This window comes from Ursus arctos, unplaced genomic scaffold, assembly GCF_023065955.2.
Source record: "Ursus arctos isolate Adak ecotype North America unplaced genomic scaffold, UrsArc2.0 scaffold_8, whole genome shotgun sequence".
Lineage (NCBI taxonomy): Eukaryota > Metazoa > Chordata > Mammalia > Carnivora > Ursidae > Ursus > Ursus arctos.
In genome coordinates, this window is record NW_026623100.1 from 22,447,226 (window position 1) to 22,466,765 (window position 19,540).

Genomic DNA, 19,540 nt, shown 5'->3' on the forward strand with positions numbered 1-19,540 from the left:
AACTGAAAGGAAATTCAAACAAATTAATCTAACTATATTTCAAATCAGTATTATAACCACACTAAGGTTGGGGAAGAGAAAAGGAAGAGGAGAGGAAAAAATGTGATCCAAAGTAACTTGTACTTGACTATACACATTCAATCTCGGAGGCTTGGGGTGGTAGATTTGCAAAATAACCCTGAATTTATTTTACTGTGTCTACTATAATGGTATTAGAAAACATTCTAAAACTATTTAGAAATATTAGAGGGTTAAGCAAATGAGTAAATGTATTGGTAGTGTTAGCAGCTAGGGTTCTCACTACAGAAGAAGCATACAAATACGAAATGAAGGAATAAAGAAATAATCCTCTGGGAATGGCTTGGAATTGGAGGTATCTGTGTGAACTCATGATTTCAAATACATGTGTATGTGCTTAGGTTTATTTGTACATATTTTATGTTTGTATATAAGCATTTCCTACCTCTCTCTGTTCACTGAAAGACTAAAATGAGAAGACCTCAAGGAGGCAAGGAGTACAACTAGGGTCCAGCTCTTGATCTGTAATACTATTCCCAACTAAAAAGAATCTGGGATCCTTTGAGAAATGCTTGATTCCAGGGCTGGGACAGAGTAGGCATAAGATGAGCCTACATTTTGTTATGCTAGAAAATAAGAAGCGCTTCCCTCTCCACCCCCAAAAAAGGATAGCTGCACGTCCTTGAGCCAACTTGAACAAGGCCCTTCCAAATCTGGGACAATTTACAACCAAAATAATTAAGTACAATAATGAATTATAAGCCATTAGGGGGAAAAGAGAAATTCATAAATTCATATTGGTAATTATAATTAAAATCATAGAAAAGGAGGGCACTTGCTGACAGCAGAATGCCATGGACAAGAGATAATTTTTGATTCCAACACTCCCTCCACATTTATCCTTTTGCAACCTTCATGGTAAAGACTGAATCAAGCAAGAATCATCAGTAGACACTAAATCTAGGAGGGAATTTTGATGGAGAGCAGGATATTTGCATAGACTTGCAAGGTCACCCCTCAGACTGATTAGCTGTAAGGAAAGAAGAAAGAAAGTATATAGTACGGAAATGAGGGACCACCTTAACCAGATGGTAAAAATTAATCTCATTAATGAGACTTATGAATAATGGGTATGTTCAGATATGATCCCATGAGAGAGGTAAGGGGTACTACATCATCTCATTTTGGCCATGAATCCATAATCTCAATCTAATCACTGAGAAACAGCAGATGAATGCAGAATTACACTGTTCTACTAAAAAGGGAGAGGGGGAAGGGCCTATGTTCTTCAAAACTGTTAATGTCATAAGAGATAAATAGTGGAAATGTAACAGATAAAAGGAGCGAAAAACAACATGACTACTAAAAGCAAATTTTGGCCCTAGATTAGATCTTGTAGTAGAGGACACTATACAGGGCACATTATTAGGTTAAATGTCACATTTGGATATGGATGTTAGATTAGAAAAAAGTATTTTATCAATGTAAATTTATGAAGTTAATAGCTGTACCAAGGTTACACAAGAAAATACCTTTTTGAAGAATTTAGAGATAAAACAGAATGTATATAACTTAGTTGTCAAATAGTTCAGGAAAAATAAGGATGTATATAGTATTACAGATGTATATCTATAGATGTGTATATATATATATACACACACGTATATATATATGTATAGATGTATAGATGTATATCTAGTTATTTACAGAAGAAGATCATAACTAATAGAGCAAATAGGGAAAATGTTAATAGGTTAAATTTAAATGAAGATAGTAAGACATTCTTTGCACTATTTTTATTTTTGCAATTAAGTTTGATGTTGCTTCCAAATAAAAGTTAATTTTTAAAAACCAACTGTCCTTTAAAAAAAAAATTCTAAATGATACCATTATTTATTTCAATTCTATTTAGCATCTACTGTATCATAAACCTGCCTTTCGCATTGACTGGTTTTTCAGTCTAGTCTGACAAAAACCTAAATGTTTCTTTTCACTTTGCCACCCACGGCAGTCTGGAAATCCACTATGTCCTTAGATGCAAGTGAGTAGGTTTCTACATACTGACCATAACATCCATACACATACGCTTGCCCCAAATACACCAAAACAGAACCTCAAAAAATTTTTATCATATTTTATATAAATGAACAGGCCTATGTGTCTACTCACATTTGCTATCTGTAACTTCCACAGAATCTTCTGTTCTGCAAAGCCATTCCTAATATCCCAAAGGAAGAGCTAGCCTCTCTGTACCCTTACTATGTGTTGGTGATCTTCTACTTTCAATCATTACATACTTATATCCCTAACCTGACATTCCTATGCCAAATTTCCATGCCATCATCTAAGGAAAGCATTTCAACTGTCATGTGGTAGCGCTACCTGTTAGTCAATTATTCTTTCAGAAGATTCACTATCTTGGTCTATATACAGTAGTATAAATGTACACAATTATTAGAATATTTTATCTTCTGCCTGTTTTATTTTTTAAATGAGTGAAAAGTGAAAAACTAAAGTGCCAATAATAATCACAATATATTTTAAATAAAAATGGAAACCATAAATCTTTTTAAGAAAGAACATATATGAAATGCTGAGCCTAGATCATCAAAATCTGCCTCTAAACAATGAATTAAAGAAAAAATAAATAAATGTTCTTAATTATGACCTGAGAAAAATCAATATTTACATGTTATTATTAAAAATAGTTTGATAAAATTCTTTTATCAAGGGAGAAGAGGAAGACTAGCATTCATTTTTTTCATGACAAATTTTATCCAAAAATATCAGTAAGGCATCAAAGCCTACATCACAATATCTTGCTCATCCTCCTCACAAAATCAGCCTTTCTTCCCAAAATTAAAAATGAATTCTACCAACAAATGCCATTTAAGAAAACAAGGAGAATAAACTGAATTATAAATTACCTGAGGAAATAGTATTTTGTTATTTAATATTTATTAATGCTTTAATGTTTGAACATATATTCAGTAACATGACCCCAAAATTTTTTAAAACACACCTAAGCATATCACAATAGGGATGGTATAAAATTTCTGGCCATGTGAGAAAACAACCTCCCTAATGTTCTTAACAGTCTCTTGCTACTCTTTGGTTCATTTGACTTCAGTACACTTAACCATGGTTTTTCGAAGATGGGGAAGCACTTGTACCTTTATAATTTATGTTACAATGTTTAGCTATGTCCTTACCAGTCTGTTTCCACCAGTTGACTGAAAGTTGCCGGAGGGCAAGACACTGTCTTAGTCATCTTCCTCCACACCTCTTCCAAAAAAACTAATACAATGCTTGGTATAAAGCACCCTGAAGCAACTAGCCACTGCTTAAAACAGATGCCTATTAAAATTAAAGTCCAAGAAATCATCAGGTCGCAAGGACCTAATTCAATTCCTTTCTTCTTACAGAGAAGGAAATTTATTTCTAGAGAGATAAAATGGTTGTCAGTGGGACAGCAGAGACTAGAACTCACATCATCCACGATGTTTTTATTACACCACAATGGGTCTCCTTTGCATGACTTCTGTAGCATACGTATATTGGGTGTATCCATAGAGTTTTCTATTCACTAGTGAGCTGCTAGGACACTTAATTTAAAAAAAAAAAAAAAAGATTGAGTAAAAGAAGCGTGAGCAACAGTTTTCTCAGAGAAAAGGCTTCAATAACTATTTTCTAAAGAGAATGCTCAACCACTGCTTTTACTTCCTTCTTCAACCATCCCTACTTAGCCTTCAAGGTACTGCCCTCTTCCCTTACTTAATTCTAAACTATTAGGCTACAATCAGTACAGGCCAAGATCCCTAGGTTTAGTAAAATCAATCCAAGGAACTGCTGACTCCCGAGTGCTCCAATCTACTAGAGGACGGCTAACAGTAAGTTCTGGGAGGAAATGTTGGGTTAGAGAAAGTGGGACTTCACAAGCTATTATAATGCATTGCTCACATCACTGTTTATCCATGGTCTTCACCCACACTGTATCATTACCATGCTGCTCTGGGATTCTCAGACTCTTCTTTCTACCACTGTCTCCTAAACCATTTTATTGTGCTGTTTAAAAACCCTATTCCAGGGGCTCCTGGGTGGCTCAGTTGGTTGAGCATCTGACTCTGGGTTTTAGCTCAGGCCATTATCAGGTGAGATGGAGCCCCACGTCCAGCTCCATGCTCCGTGCAGAGTCGGCTTGAGATTCTCTCTCTCCCTCTCTCTTTGCCCCTCTCCTGTATTCTCTGTCTTTCCAAAATAAATAAATGTCTTAAAAAAAAAATCCATTCCACTGTGAACTGTTTCCCCTAATCTTCAACCTCTTTACTGAACATTCCTACCACTACCTCCTTTCATGAAACCTGGCTCTTCCCTGCAGATACTGCTTTCCACATGTAACTCTAAATGGAGGCTATTTATTCTCTCACACCTGCATACTTGAGGGAGAGGAGGAGAGGTCAGTACCCTTCTTAGCTCACCAAGGCTGCTTTGAGACTACTATCTCAGAGGCCTTGGGCAAAGTCCTAGTTATTCAGCTATGACATTCTCTATCTTTCCTTACTGCCTCCATCTACCATCCTGCCAGCTGCCCTACTTGCCCTTTTACCAAAGTCTTTTGTCCCTGATTTCTAATCTTCTCCACCCCAAGTCCTGTCATCATCCTGAGTGACGATATGAGAGCAATCCAACTTCTTAGCCTCAAGGTTCACTTGACCTTAGCTCTAGCAACCTTCACCCGACTCAACTTCAGTTCCTGCCTCATGGCCAAACTTTGGCCATAATAATCCATCTAAGTTCAACATCCAGCAAATACACACGCACAACCCTACTTTGACCACAACCTCCAACCATTCCTGTGTTCATATTTTTTTTCTTTTTACTCTTAGTTCTTAGATCTAATTTGGACCACAAGTACTGTGACCTTCTATTCATCTATCTATCAACTCCCCCTGCTCTCTTCTTTATATTCTTCAACTTAGATGCCACAGTCCATCACATCAAACTACTATTATCTTCAATTACTTCGATTCACTGTCCTTTCGCTGGGCCAGGCCCCTCTAGCAAAACACAAGCGTGAATCAATACAAGCATTTGCCTTCCCTGAACCTATACCCAGGATGTTAAACACAATTAAAGAAAAATCATCCTGTCATACAGACTACCCTTCAACCTTGATTGGACTCTTAATACAATGCCTTCGTTTCCCTAGTCCGACCTCTTCCACCCAAGCATGTTCCAGTTCATTCTCAGCAAATGACCTAACATACCACCATAAAGAATAAACACAAACCATCATACACTCCCCTCAACTTCCAGCCACGAAACCAGCAGTTACCAACACCCAAACTTTCCCTTCCATTCACTACAATCAATGTCTTCTAAAACTGTTCCAATTCCTCCACCTGAATTCTGGATCTCATCCCATATACCATCCCCTCCTGACTTTTCTTTTTTTTTTTTTTTTTTTAAGATTTTATCTATTTATTTTGACAGAGACAGCCAGCGAGAGAGGGAACACAAGCAGGGGGAGTGGGAGAAGAAGAAGCAGGCTCCTAGTGGAGAAGCCTGATGTGGGGTTCGATCCCAGGACGCCGGGATCACGCCCTGAGCCGAAGGCAGACGCTTAACAACTGCGCCACCCAGGCGCCCCAGCCCTCCTGACTTTTCTACTAGCAACTTTATTTAGACTTTCACGCTCATCTTTAAGAAAAAAGGCCCTTCCTCAACTCTATCCTCTCCCTTATTATTCTTGCTATCATTCTTTCTCCAAGATCTTAAACATTTTTTTTTTAAGAGACAGAGTGCAAGAGCAAATGAGGGGGATGGCAAAGGGAGAGAAAGAATCTCAAGCAGGCTCTGAGCGAGGCTCGACCTCACAACCCTGAGATCACGACCCGAGCTGAAATCAAGAGTTGGATGCTTAACCAACTGAGCTACCTAGGCCCCCCATGATCTCAAACTTAAAAATTGTCAACATCTAGTATCCATTTACTCAAGTCTCCTTCATTCACTCCTCACCCCTAGCCCTGTCCACCCACACCACCTATCATTGTTAGGCCAACACCTTCCCTACTTTTTGACAAATTTAGTCCTTATCTTAACCAAACTCTCTTGCATTTGATAATACTGAATAATTCTTCTACCTTCAAAGCTTCCCCTTTTCTTGGCTCTCCCTAGTTGATATCTGTGGCATCAATTACTATCTCTGAGCCCATAATAAATATCCACAAACAGCCAAGGTCTCTCTCAAAAGTTTCATATATATAACATCCATCACTTCTTGGAGGTCTCATAGGTACTTTAATACCAAAATATTCAAAACGGAATTTTTTATCTTCTCTCTTTAAACCCACTTTATTCTCTCATGTTGCCCCAGTTTCTCATACTGCCACACATGTATTTGGAAACACAAGGAACCCAGGGTTCCTGGAGTCATCTTTACCTTCTTCCCTTATCCTTCATGTCCATATCCAGTCAAACATCAACTCCTATGTCTCCATGCTCATCCCACCGCCTTAATATTCCTAATGTCCTCTTTCTTAGATTATAGCAACAATCTCTAACCTGGTCTCTCTGCCACTAGTACTACCCATCTCCGAAACATAAGTATACTCAATAAATAAATAATCACTACACATTTTTATAGAAAACACAGCTAAATTAGAACGCTAAATAAAAAAACACATGCGCAAATCACTCTACACAAATCAAGTGTGTGGGAAATGTAGTGTCAAAAGAAAAAAACGACAATCCCTACTTTTTGGAAGAATTCATAACAGCATACCTCAATTTATACTCTTCAACAAAATGTCTGCTACTCAATATGCTATACCTATTACTGGAAAATGTAGCAGTATACTGAAATATTGGAGACATGTTACAGAAATGTCCTTTCATAAAAATTTTAAATGAAGTAATTTCTGGGAAAACAATAGTAAATACATCTGAAAATATTTTGTTTTAACACCTCTTGCTCTTCATGCTATGAGGAAATACTGAAGGGAAAGAAAAGAAAGACAGACATGAAGCCAATTCTAATATAATCTTCCAGTTCTGCAGTATAATATAAAAAGGAGCAATGAATAATTGTGTGGAAAAAAGTTACAAGCAAAAGCAAGTAATGAGTACAAGAGGAGTTAAAAAAAAAAAAGCACTAAAACTTCTGAGACAGTAGAAAAGAATTTTTACCAATGTGATATATTAGAGACTATAAATGTAATATACTACAGAAAAATGTAGTGGAATGTTCCATGATAAGTCAAAAGGTGGCAAGAAAGTACAAAACAATGTATGGACTGATTACCTGAAGTTTTACTCAGCTCTGCTGAAAATATAGCAGATGGTGATCTGGTCTCTTGCTCTGTATCAGAAGGGGTTTTTTTCTCAGCTTCTTTCACAAGGACTGTGGGTTTGACTATACTGCCTATTTCTGTTTGAGTGGCCAAAGCAGAAACATCTGGAGGCAGTAAGGGCCCCTTCGAAATACCAGACCTGTCTTTGGAGAGTTCATCTGGGACATGGACTTTATCTTCATCTTTAGGTTGTACATTCTTGAAAGAAAGGTCGTGAGGTAACTCTGAGCAAGGTAATGACCCAGCTTCATCCTGGACATTAGCAATCTCACTTTTGTGGGATACTTCTAGATCAGTGTATTCCCTGGTTAATTTAGGAGAAGAATCAGTTTTAGAACTGACAAATGTAGGGAACTCATCTATAATCTCAATTGGAGACGAATCTGAGAATGTTTCACTCTCCCTTACTTTTGCTTCCTCAGCAATAAATAAGCCAGCATCTGAATAAACTGCAGTATTGAGCTCCTTCATCTGCAAAGGAACTTTCTCCTTTTGGGTCAATGCTGAAACTTCATCAGGTGACAAGTTATCTTTTGTGGTATCTAAATTGGGCTGAAAAGATTCCAAATACGGCTTTCCCCCCTCAGGTGGTAGTGAAGCACTGAGTTTTTCCTTATTTTCATGTTCCATCATCAACTGAGAAGCTTCCGTGAGATTTTCGTTCACAAGTATCACAGCTTCATCTTGTTTTTGTGGAACTTCAGGTATTGAATCATCACTAAATAAGTCCACCGGTTCAGAATCAGGTGACGAATCCTCAACTAACTCAGAATGATCAGCCACTGGCTGCGCGACTTTTGCTATTTCTGAGTAATCAGAGAAATCTGAGGACGGTTCAGTAGAGAGCTTCGTTTCTTTAATTAAATCACATGCGATAGAGATGTAAGGAGCTTCTGTCTCTTGAACACCTACATTAACCCTTCCAGGCTCTTCCATTTCTTCCTTTATACCTGATACAGTTTTTAGTGGTACATTCATGGCCTCTTCATACGGTGGGGGATTTTCAGGCTCAAGTTTTATGCTTTCATAATTAACTGAAGGAGGAGCTTCTAATTGTGATGGACTGGGCTGCACTGCAGAAGCACCAGCACTAGGAACTACAGAATTTAATGGTGCTTCCATAACAATGTCAGGCAAAACTGGTGAAGGGGTAGCTTCAGATTCTTCAAAAGACGGGCAAAGCTGTGCCGCCACAGGATAGAGGGATTCCTGCATAGCTTCTGATGCTTGAACCAAGTCCATTTTTGTTTCGAAAGCAATCTTTGTACCTGTAGCCTCATTCAATTCACTTTCACACGCTTCCTGTACTAAATCTGGGGTTAGACCTTCAGCCATGTTTGCCACGACTTCCTCAGCCACCTTTGACAAATTATCTGTTGTGACATAATCTGCCTCAGAATCCTCCTGTGTTGCTACAAGGAAAGGGTTTGATGTCTTGGTACTAAAATTCTTCTCCGTTACAATTTGGGCCTTTTTTTCTTCTATCTTTTTTTCATCTGTCTTATTTTCTGAAGTATGATCTTCCAACAAAGGAAAAATGTTTGTCGAAAGGTTTTCAGTTGCTGTCGGGTTAAAGGGAGCACATGTGATATAGGCTCCTGAACCATCTTTTACAGCCTCTGGTGTACTGGGAAAAGAAGTATCATCATTACTGCTTTCACTATCTTTTTCATGATTTGTTTGCTCAGGGCTGTCAGCAAAACATTTCTTATCCACTTTACTCTCTAACTTGCTCTCTATATTACCTCCAGCAGCCAACACATCGCTGTCTTGCTTAGAAGGATCTTTTACATCCCAAACCCGCTCAAACGGTTTGAAGTCTGCATATTCTTCCCTCATTGGAGCTTCTGCTGCAATTCCCTTTTCATTGAAACCGTCCTTTGTTTTTTCTGGAGACATAACTTTGTCCTCTTCTTTAACTGATTTATTAGTAAGGGCTATGGGTAACTCTTGTTGATTACGAAGGATGTTATTACTAACTAAATCCTCCTTTTCATCTTTATTCTCTTCCCTAGGATTTGCTACTATTACAGCAGATTCTGCTTTCGGAGAGCCACTCAATGACAGTCTCATTTCTGAGTATTCCAAGTGCGAAAACTCTGTTAAATCTCTGTCTACAAATGGATTTTTTGCCTTCTCAGTGAACTCTTCAGAAGCGTCAGTTGAGGTTTCTTGAAGTGTTCCTTCGGTGGGTAATACTGGTAAATTACCAAGATATTCATGTTCTTTAAAAGAAGCAGCTGAGAGGGGAGACAGAGAAGGAAGAGAAGCAGCAGTTTCAAGCAGGACAGATGGAAAATCCTCTTGACCAGTGGAAACAGTGTTACCTGGCTGCTCCTTCAAGTCCATAATTTTTTCTGTGACCATGGACAGAAAGGAAAGTTAGAGAATGCCAGCGTTCTCAGAGTTAATGCAAGTTTTATGACAGATTCAAAATACTGTTAGTAAAGAGTTAATGTTAACTAAAATTAAATGTTAATAACAATAAATAAGTAGTCTTGAATCATTACTGAGAAAATTAAAGCTATTGTCAATAAAAGGTGCATGGCTACAGAGGCAATTACATACTATGAAAAGGCATAAATTGAGTCTCTGGGAAAAAAAACCTCAAGTATAATCAATTGAGAAAAGCTACTTCTAACTAGTTTTAGAGGAAGACAAAAGAATTTGAGAAGAGAGTCTGACAGTGCAGAAAAGACACCGAATAATTAAATGCCAAAGAATGGCATTCATTCTATGAAAGCCTTTCAGCTATAAGTAAACTGCATTTGAAAAAAGGACTAGTCAACATATAAATGTAAATCAAGGGTCCAAGAATTCCTTACATATATCCAATTTATTAATCAGGTTCTGCCCATTTCTCTCTTGGACATAGCATATAAAATATAAATTTCAACTTTTTCAATAGACAAACATTCTTGGAACCATGCTAATTTTTAGTAAACTCAAACCACTCTGTACAGAGTTAATAAAACTAAAGAGTTAAAGTTAGAATACACAGAGGATAAAAGGCTAGCAGAAAGAACTTGCCTGTAGAGGAGTGTATCACAGGCTCAGATGCAGCAGGAAGAGCAAAAAGTGTCTCATCTGAAAAACAAATAGAATATAACCTCAGCAAAGATAAAGACAGAGTTTGAAGGAGACTAAAGATAAGAGGAGCAAGCAAGGGTTCAGTTTGTAATGAGTTAAAACAAAACTTTTACAAAGAAAAAGCCAAGACGGAAAAGAAAAAGTAGTACTATCAGTAGTACCATTAATTCAGATTAAATTATCATGTATATTATAGAGATGATTAAATGATATCCATAGAACCTATCATTTCTCAAGAGGCAATAACAGGGTTATGTTAAAGAAATTTCAAACACCAAAGTGGCTTTAAGATATTCTTCTTCTCAGTTAACACATGGCATCCAAACTTTTATTCACATTTTCAGATAGGTAAATTTTTTGCCCTAATCGAAGCCAAAAATTTTAAAAATGCATTTGAATAAAATTAATAATTACTTTTGCTTAACCCTTTTTTATTAGCATATGTTCAGTTCAGAAGAACACTTTCAGAGAATCATGCATATTTTCTCATATTCCAGGTCTATCTCTAAAGAAAAACATTCTAATAGTCACTGTACACTAGTCTGTGAGGACATTAGTGCTATGTACCACTGTCCAAATTGCAAAGAAAACAGTAATTGTCATTAGGAAGATAATTATTATCATCAGTCTTGTTTTGCTTAAAATTAACATTGAGGGATACTTTTTTTTGAGAGAGAGAGAGAGAGAGGGAGAGCGCACACATGATGGGGGGTGGGGCAGAGGGAGAGGAAGAATCTTAAGCAGGCTCCACACTCAGCACGGAGCCCAAAGTGGATCTCATGACCCTGAGATCATGACCTGAGTCAAAATCAAGAGTCCAATGCTGAATCCACTGAGTCACCCTGGCATCCCAAGGGGATACTTGTTATTCTAAGTGCTTTACATGCAAGAACTCGTTTTATTCCCTACAACTCTATTGTTATAAGTGTGGAGTTAACACCCCCCATTTTACAGGTTAACAACAACAATAAACAACTGAGTCACAGAGGAGTAACTCACTCAATACGTAACTGGTGAGACTCCTGTCAATTCAACTCCAGAGCTCACTTTTTCAAACCCACATGTATGTTATGAACTGAATGTTTGTGTCCCCCCTCCCCCCAAATTCCTATGTTGAAGCCTTAATCTCCAATGTGATAGCATTTGGAAATGGCGCCAGCTGGGAGGTCATTAAGATTACAGGAGGTCATGACGGTGGGACCATGGTTTGATAGGGTTAGTGCCCTTATAAGAAAAGACACCAGAGAGCTTGCTCATGCCTGTGTGACCACACTTCCTCCACTTCCCTGCTCCTCCTCTTCCTCTCTCTGAGGGAGCCATATGAGCACACAATGAGATGGCAGCCACCTATAAGCCAAGAAATGAGGCCTCAGAATGAAACCTACCCTGCCCAAATCTTGATCTCAGACTTCCCAGCCTCCAGAATTGTGAGAAATAAATTTCTGTTGTTTAAGCCACCCAGTCTACGGTATTTTGGTGCGGCAGCCTGAGCCAACTAATACCCTACATATTGGCCTATTAAGCGTGCACAATGTCACTTTATATCTGCAGTTGGAAGATCCTGAGCTAAAGTTCTTCTGTGGTTTACACTAGAGAAAGGCAAAAGACAATTTGAAATAGCCTGAGGAATGACAGGAAGGTATTCCTTTAGTGCAGAGGACATAATAAATCTGGGCATTTCTATCTGGAAGGACAAGCTAGGCAAGGTTGATCAACAGAAAAAAACAAAGAGACGTGGCTATCATGAATATGAACATGTCTTCCAAAGATATTCCCCTTGATGAATAAGACAGTTGAATTCACAATGTCATATAAGTTTTAGATAAATCCACATTGGGCTTGATACCATATCTAAAGGATTCTTAGATGGGATAATGAGGGGAAAATCCATGGTACGCATTTGAAAAGGTCTTCTATAACCTAGAGCAATAGGTTGGATGGGCAACTCATCCAAACCAATAAGCCAAACCACCTTATGCGATTTTTTAAAACATACATGTGTACATACTTTTCATTTTTAAGATTTTATTTAGTTGAGAGAGTGCACGTGTGTGAGTGGGGAGAGGAGCAGAGGGAGAGGGTCAAGCAGACTCTGCACTGAGCTAGGACATGGGGCTTGATCTCAGGACCCTGAGATCATGACCTGAGCCAAAAATCAAGAGTCAGAGGCTCAATGGACTGAGCCACCCAGGCATCCCCGTGTGTACATACTTCCAAAAGACAACTATGTCATCTTCTTTGTAAAATTAGGGAATTGAAGAATTCCTTTCACTTAAAATAATGTATTATAATCTTGTGGAAAACTGAGATTTGGGGATCAAAGAGCAGAACCACACAGCTGCTCCATCTAAATAAAAGGCAGCAACTCCTCAACAAAATGGCTGTCTTTTTCATCTAGTTAATATAATTAAAGCCACTAATGCAGAGGCCAGTCTTCTTGGAAAGTGAACTCGAAACATGTTACTGTTAAAATTAGGGGGAAAACAAACTACAACTAAAATTGTGCCAAAAATTTAAAGTATTTTTTTAAATGTATCCTTATTCCTATCTAACACCAGACTCTCTCTTATAGTGAAAACTATAAGCCTGGCACTTGGCCGAATGAGAAAGTTTACAAATTGGTATTTCAAATATTCACTAAATTTTGAAAAAAGAAAAATCATAGATTCAGTCTAAAATCAACCATGAAACAAGTATTGCATTTCTAAAAGCACTTAGAAAAAAAAAATCCAGAAGAGGTCGCTACCATTTGGCCCTCAAGAAGAGTGTTGCCCTGACTCCTCCTAAAGCGATCATGGGATCATGGGATCACACTGCTTCGGTTCAAATCCCAGATTCATCACTTAGAACTCTGTGACCCTGAGAAAGATATTACTTATCCCTACTGTGCCTCATTTCCTCATCTGTAAAATACGGATAGTAACAGTATCTACCTCAAAATGTTGGAAGGGAGAGAGGGGGGAAGAATTAGAAACAACCTGTCCTAAGTCAAAGAGCTAGGAGGCCAGACAGCAAGGATGTAAATATGTCTAACTCTCAAGTCCATGTGCTTTATCTTTCGGAGGGATGAGTATATGCATAAGTGCAACCTGTGTAAATTCTTCTTTCTTTATCAGTCCCTCAAGTTTGACCTCCTGAAATAAGGTAAATCATCAAGCAAATACCCTGTAATTACCTGAAATATTTGGTTATTTGCTTCTACTTCACAATATAGTAACATTTATAGAGATGGTAATGTTGACCAGGCACATTTATTTTAGATGCTCTTTCAATGTTCAAACCACCCTAATAAAGTTAGGTACTTCTGTTATCCTCATTTCAGAAATGAAGAAACAGGCATAAAAGGCTAGGTAACTACCCCAGACTCACAAAACTGAAAAACGATGGATCTGAGATTTGAATTCAGAGTATACAGGTCTATGTTCTTTTCTTTAACCACTCTGTAGTACTTCCTTTCCTGGACTTTATAAATTGAGAATGTTAAAATTTTAATAAATAAAATTAAAGATGTTAAAGAAAAATTTTGATTGACAACACTTATATATCATAAGCTACCAAATTCTAAGGCTAAACAATTATTTTGTTTTGAAAAAAAAATTACTGATTTTAGGTTAGTCTTCCTTTTTCTGTAAAAGATCCTAACTTTCACAAGTGAATAATAAACTATTTTATAATCAGGGACACTATATTAAAAGTGTAACATTTTGAATTACTGAGACATGTTATATATACACTTATACTACTACTAGGTTTACAAAAAAGGTAATCAACTCCCCCTTGTATGATCTATGATTATGTCAAATTCTAACCACTGGATGAAACTGAAACTCCGATCATCAACTTCATTTGTGTTATTCTGAACAAACAAAAAAAAATAATATTAAGGACTCAATTATACCCACACTAAGTAAAAACACAGTGGCATATTTAAGTAAACAAGTTTTTTACTAATTAATATGCAAAAGGGTAGCCAGAACTTTTCTATTAAGTCTCTTTACTGCCAAATTAATATTCCTAAAAGAACAATTCTATATATTCTCTTGCACAAAACACTTAAAAGCTCCAGTTATCCACTGAATTATACCTAAAACTCTTAAAGCCCAGCAATATATGGCCCCAAGTTAGCCATCTAAACTTATTTCAACGACTTCTCACACAACATATTAACCAAACATAACTCTTCCCAACCAAACCCCTCCTTTCACTTCCTGCATATCAGAATGCTCACATCCAGTAAAACACAAATTCACCATATTCAGCCTTACTAACTTTCTTTTTAAAACATACCCAACCTTGGGGCACGTGGGTGGCTCAGTCGGTTAAGTGGCTGCCTTTGGCTCAGGTCGTGATCTCAGGGTCCTGGGATCAAGACCCACAGTGGGCTCCCTGCTTGGTGGGGAGTCTGCTTCTCCCTCTCTCTCTGACCCTCCTCCCCGCTTGTTCTCTCTCTCTCCCTCCTTCTCTCTCTCTCTCTCGCTCTCAAAAAAAAATACAAAATAAAAAAATAAAAAATAAAACATACTCATCCTTATTTTTGTTAATCTACCACATTTCCAGTTATCTAAGCTCAGAGAATTAAGTAACTTATTCAAAGTCACATAGCTAATGACAAAGCTAGAAAATTATAATTTAACTATCACTATAATCAGATATTTCCTTATTACCCTCAGTAAAATGAATAGACTCACTATACTTTTGACAGTATGAAGAATGAATACGCTTCATAAAACAACTTTTTCCAAATGAACTATTCTTTATTTGATGGCCCTAATGCTAGTTTCCTTTCCTTACTCAAGTTTAAATCTACAGTGCAAATTTAAACTGTTTCAGGACTATATATTTTGAATACTAATTATTTCCATCACACAAGGATCGGTTTCAAAATTAAAGCTCACTGAAGAGATTTATTTTTTTAAGTCAGTCACTTTTTTAAAAAGTTAAAGTGGTACGTCAGTTTTGAACTTACTACTGGTCTATTTAAAATATGCTATCACAATCTCACTATTGTTCACATACTCTTATACTGAATATTTTTCTTAATATGTTCATTTCAAAACCTGCTTATCAACCAAAAGTATAATTCGTCAATAAAAATCATAACTGATAAAACACAGGAAATAAACTGCATTTTAAAATCACAGAGAATTTCTGCTACGAGAATAATTCTATCAGATTAACTAACATAAATAACTATAAAACAGGGAAAAACATATGAAGGAACTATCTTCAGACACTGGACAACAGGAAGTATGGGGTGTGATTCCTGAGAAGTGGGAAGCACACCAGATGATGCCCTGGCTTTCTGCTTGAAAACCCTTTGTCCACAGCACATGGAAAAGGAGCCCAAGAATACTGCACTCTTGCTGAGCTGAGGAGGCTGCTGAGTTGTCTGGAATTTGTGGCGCAAGGTAACATAAAAAAGAAAACTTCATAGAAAAGGAGCTCCAGAAATCTGGTTAGAGGGTCCTTTTAAATCTTTGGCTCAATTATGCTGCACATATATGGCACAAGACCTACAGAGGCCAAGCAGAGAATCTATGACAGTTGTGAGCTGAACAGATATTTTCGAGGTCAGACGCTGTACTGGAAGACATGACCAAAAGTTTCTGACAAACCAGAGTGGAGACGTCTTGCTAAACACCCCAAGTATAAAAATGAGACCCCAGAAAAGGCACACTGTAAGAGGAAGACTACTTTAACTCTGAACTAAAGGCTACCTAGTCTGGATTACATGGCCTAGACTTGGACCAAGTCAGCAAAATATGGCTCATGGGACAAAGTTATATTGGAAGACAGCCAAGTCCATTTGTGTGCATTGTCTATGGCTATGTTGTCATATAAGGGCAAACCTGAGTAGTTACAAAAGGACCTATACAACCCACAAGCCTAAAATATTTACTGTCTTATTCTTACAAAAAAAAAAAAAAAAGCCAACACCTGCTCTAGACCCTACCTTTAAAATCAGGACTTGAAAAGATCAGGATGATTTGCCAGCAAACTGACTTCCAGAACAACACTAACAACACACCCAAGACGACCAGTACAGAATAAAATACTACTGGACATGAAAAGACACACGGAAATATGAGCATAAATTAAAAAAACAGCTAATATAAACAGAGAAATAATCTAAACATTGTATTAGCAAACATTAAAATGTAAACTAAAATAGCTATTAAGTATGTACAGCAAAAGACGGGCATAATAAGTGAATGGACAGAGAATCTTGGTAAAGAAATACAGCTGAGAGAGAACCAAATAAAAATTCTATGACAGAAAGCTATATTAAGTGAAAGAAAAATTCACTAGATGGGCCTAAAAGCAGATTGGGCAGTGAAGAGAAGATCAATAAGCTTAAAGAACGAGCAATTAGAAACCATCCAAACTGAAGCACAGCATGGGGGAAAAAAGAAATGAAGTCTCAGCAACCTGTGCGACAACCAAGAAGTTACAGTATATGCAACTGGAGTCCCCGAAAAAGGCAACAGTGACTGAAGCAGAAAAATAAGTAAATAAATAAAGACATAATGGCCTAAAATTTGACAACTGTGACGGAAAATACCAACTCAGAGAGCCAAGAAGCTCAATGAATAAACACTGAGTAGAAAAAACACAAAACCGCAAAGAAGTACACTGTTGAGATCAAATTGCTGAAAACCAAACACATAGAAAATCTTAAAAACAAAGGAAACAGGCAGGGAAACAACAAGAATGACCTGACCTGTCACTAGAAACAATGGAATGCAAAAGATAACATCTTTATATGATACAAAATCTACCAACCTATAATTTTATCTGTCAATTCTTATTATTCACTGATTGCCTATTTGCCGATTGCCTGCTCACTAAACTGATATTCCCTAAATCAATACTTACAGCAGTGGATGTGTGCAGAGCAGCGACCCCAACATACATTCCCAGGTGAGGTCAAACAAGGCAAGCCTATGCCTTCTTGTTTCAGCTCTCATACTCAAGACGAGTGTACTTTTTGCAGTTTATTTAGTGCCATATTTTTTGCGTTTTTTTTTGTGATTTTGTTGGTGACTTTGCTATTTAAAATATCCTCTAAGAATAGTGGACTGTCTAGTGTTCTGTGTAGTGTTCTTAACCACAAGGTGGCCATGATGTGCCTTACAGAGAAAATACATGTGTTAGATAAGCTTCATTCACGCATAAGTTACCGTTCTCTTGGCCATGAGTTCAGTGTTAATAAATCAACAATATACATTAAATAATGCATCTTTAAATAGAAACACGTAAAACAAAGTTACATATTCATCATTAACAAAAATGGTATGACTAGAGGTTCACAGGAACCTAACCCTGCATCTCCCCTAGAGGCAATGATTCAGTATTTGCTAATTCAGTGTTTTCCGTGACTTTATAGAACTTAACTACCATGAACAAGACTGACTGTATTCATCAAAAATATGCTTCAAAAATACAGATGAATAAAAATATTATCAGATAATAAAAGATGAAAACAAAAGCTGAAAGAAATTATCACCAAGAGACCTGTACTACAATAAATGTTCAATGAAGTTCTTCAGACTGAAGGAAAATGATACTAGGTAGTAACCTGGATCTTCAGAAACAAAGAACAAAAATGTTAAATATCTGAGTAAATACAAAATATTCTCGTTTCATAATTTCTCTAAAGAAATGATAAATATGAGTAGATACACACTATTATTCTCATTTCTTAATTTCTTTAAAGAATTGATTTCTGAATCTCAAATAATTACTATATGCAATTAAGTGGAATAGGCAGACATACTTACTACGTAGTATAAACTCAGTTTCCCTAAGTTCAAGTTGATTGTTCAAGTCCCTCTCCTGCAATACAGCATGGCAAGTCTGTCACTTGGCCCTCTCAGTGTTGATCTATGGGAAATGGGGCTTAGGGCACCTGCACAAGAAAATGCTGATATGCCAGCTATTATCACTTATGTAAGTAATAAAGTCCTTTGTCTCTGACCCAGGCATCTGTGTCTTCTGCCAGCATTCAAGAAACTATGGCAAGCTATCCTGTTAGCTTGTTATGGGATAAACCCTATGTTTCAAACCCGAAAATGCCAATGTTCCATATATTGCTCTCTAGACTCAATGCAATCCCAAATTCCCTGCAGACATTTTGTAGACATGAACAAGCTGATTCTAAAATGTTTATGTAAGGGCGCCTGGGTGGCTCAGTCGTTAAGCGTGTGTCTTTGGCTCAGGGCGTGATCCCAGGGTCCTGGGATCGAGCCCCAAATCGGGCTCCTCTGCTGAGAGCCTGCTTCCTCCTCTCCCACTCCCCCTGCCTGTGTTCCCCCTCTCCCTGGCTGTCTCTCTCTCTCTCTGTCAAATAAATAAATAAAATATTAAAAAAAAAAAAAAAGAATGGGTAAATGAGAAAGTATGATGGTAGGTATAGGTGGTAGTTTTCAGTCCTTGTTCAAAAGCGATATGTCTTATAGCCCTAATCCTTATAGCAGGTCTGTGTTCTGTGATATAGATGGCCTGTAACACATTACATAATTAAACACTTACTTGGTCTTCTAAGTTCTGACTTTCCTAATTCACCTTATACAAGGAAAAGCATCTAAGTTTTTATCAAGTTGTTTTGCATTAAAATTAAAATATCAGAACTTGATAGATTTAATATTAAACCTTTCTATAATTTAATAATGATATTGATTAGTTGAGACTGGGAAGTTTTATAGGCTATTTATGAAAGGGATTTACATGGTTTAAGCATATTTAATAATTTCCTTAGAACAAAGAAAAAAAAATTTTTTTAAGGAAATTCCCTTCTTTTTTGAGATCAAAGACTCCAGTAGTTTTAAAAAAATGTTTTTCAGGGCGCCTGGGTGGTGCAGTTGGTTAAGCAACTGACTCCTGGTTTCAGCTCAGGTCATGATTTCATGGTTCATGGATATCCCCCCCTCCATTAGGCTCCACATTCAGTGAGGAGTTTCTCACTTCTGCTTAAGTTTCTCTCTCCCTCTCTCTCTCTCTGCTTCCCCCCCACACACACCCTGCTCTCTAAATAAGTCATTCTTTAAAAAAGATGTTTTTCATGCTTTAAGTCAGGTTTT

At 37.3% G+C, this 19,540-nt stretch overlaps 1 protein-coding gene across 4 annotated transcripts in view; it reads right to left on the reverse strand.

The window, feature by feature from the left end:
* RTN4 (reticulon 4) overlaps nt 1-19,540 on the reverse strand; it is a 68,978-nt gene that overhangs the window by 41,128 nt on the left and 8,310 nt on the right. For 2 of the 4 annotated variants that reach the window (XM_048222902.2, XM_057309392.1), the window contains exon 2: nt 10,401-10,457. The exons of 1 other annotated variant lie outside the window; for it this stretch is intronic. In XM_048222902.2, coding sequence (XP_048078859.1) covers nt 10,401-10,457 — 57 coding nt within the window. Of the gene's footprint in view, nt 1-7,321; nt 9,728-10,400; nt 10,458-19,540 lie in introns of all 4 variants that reach the window. One more of the 4 variants, XM_026485793.4, reaches the window with a different exon arrangement.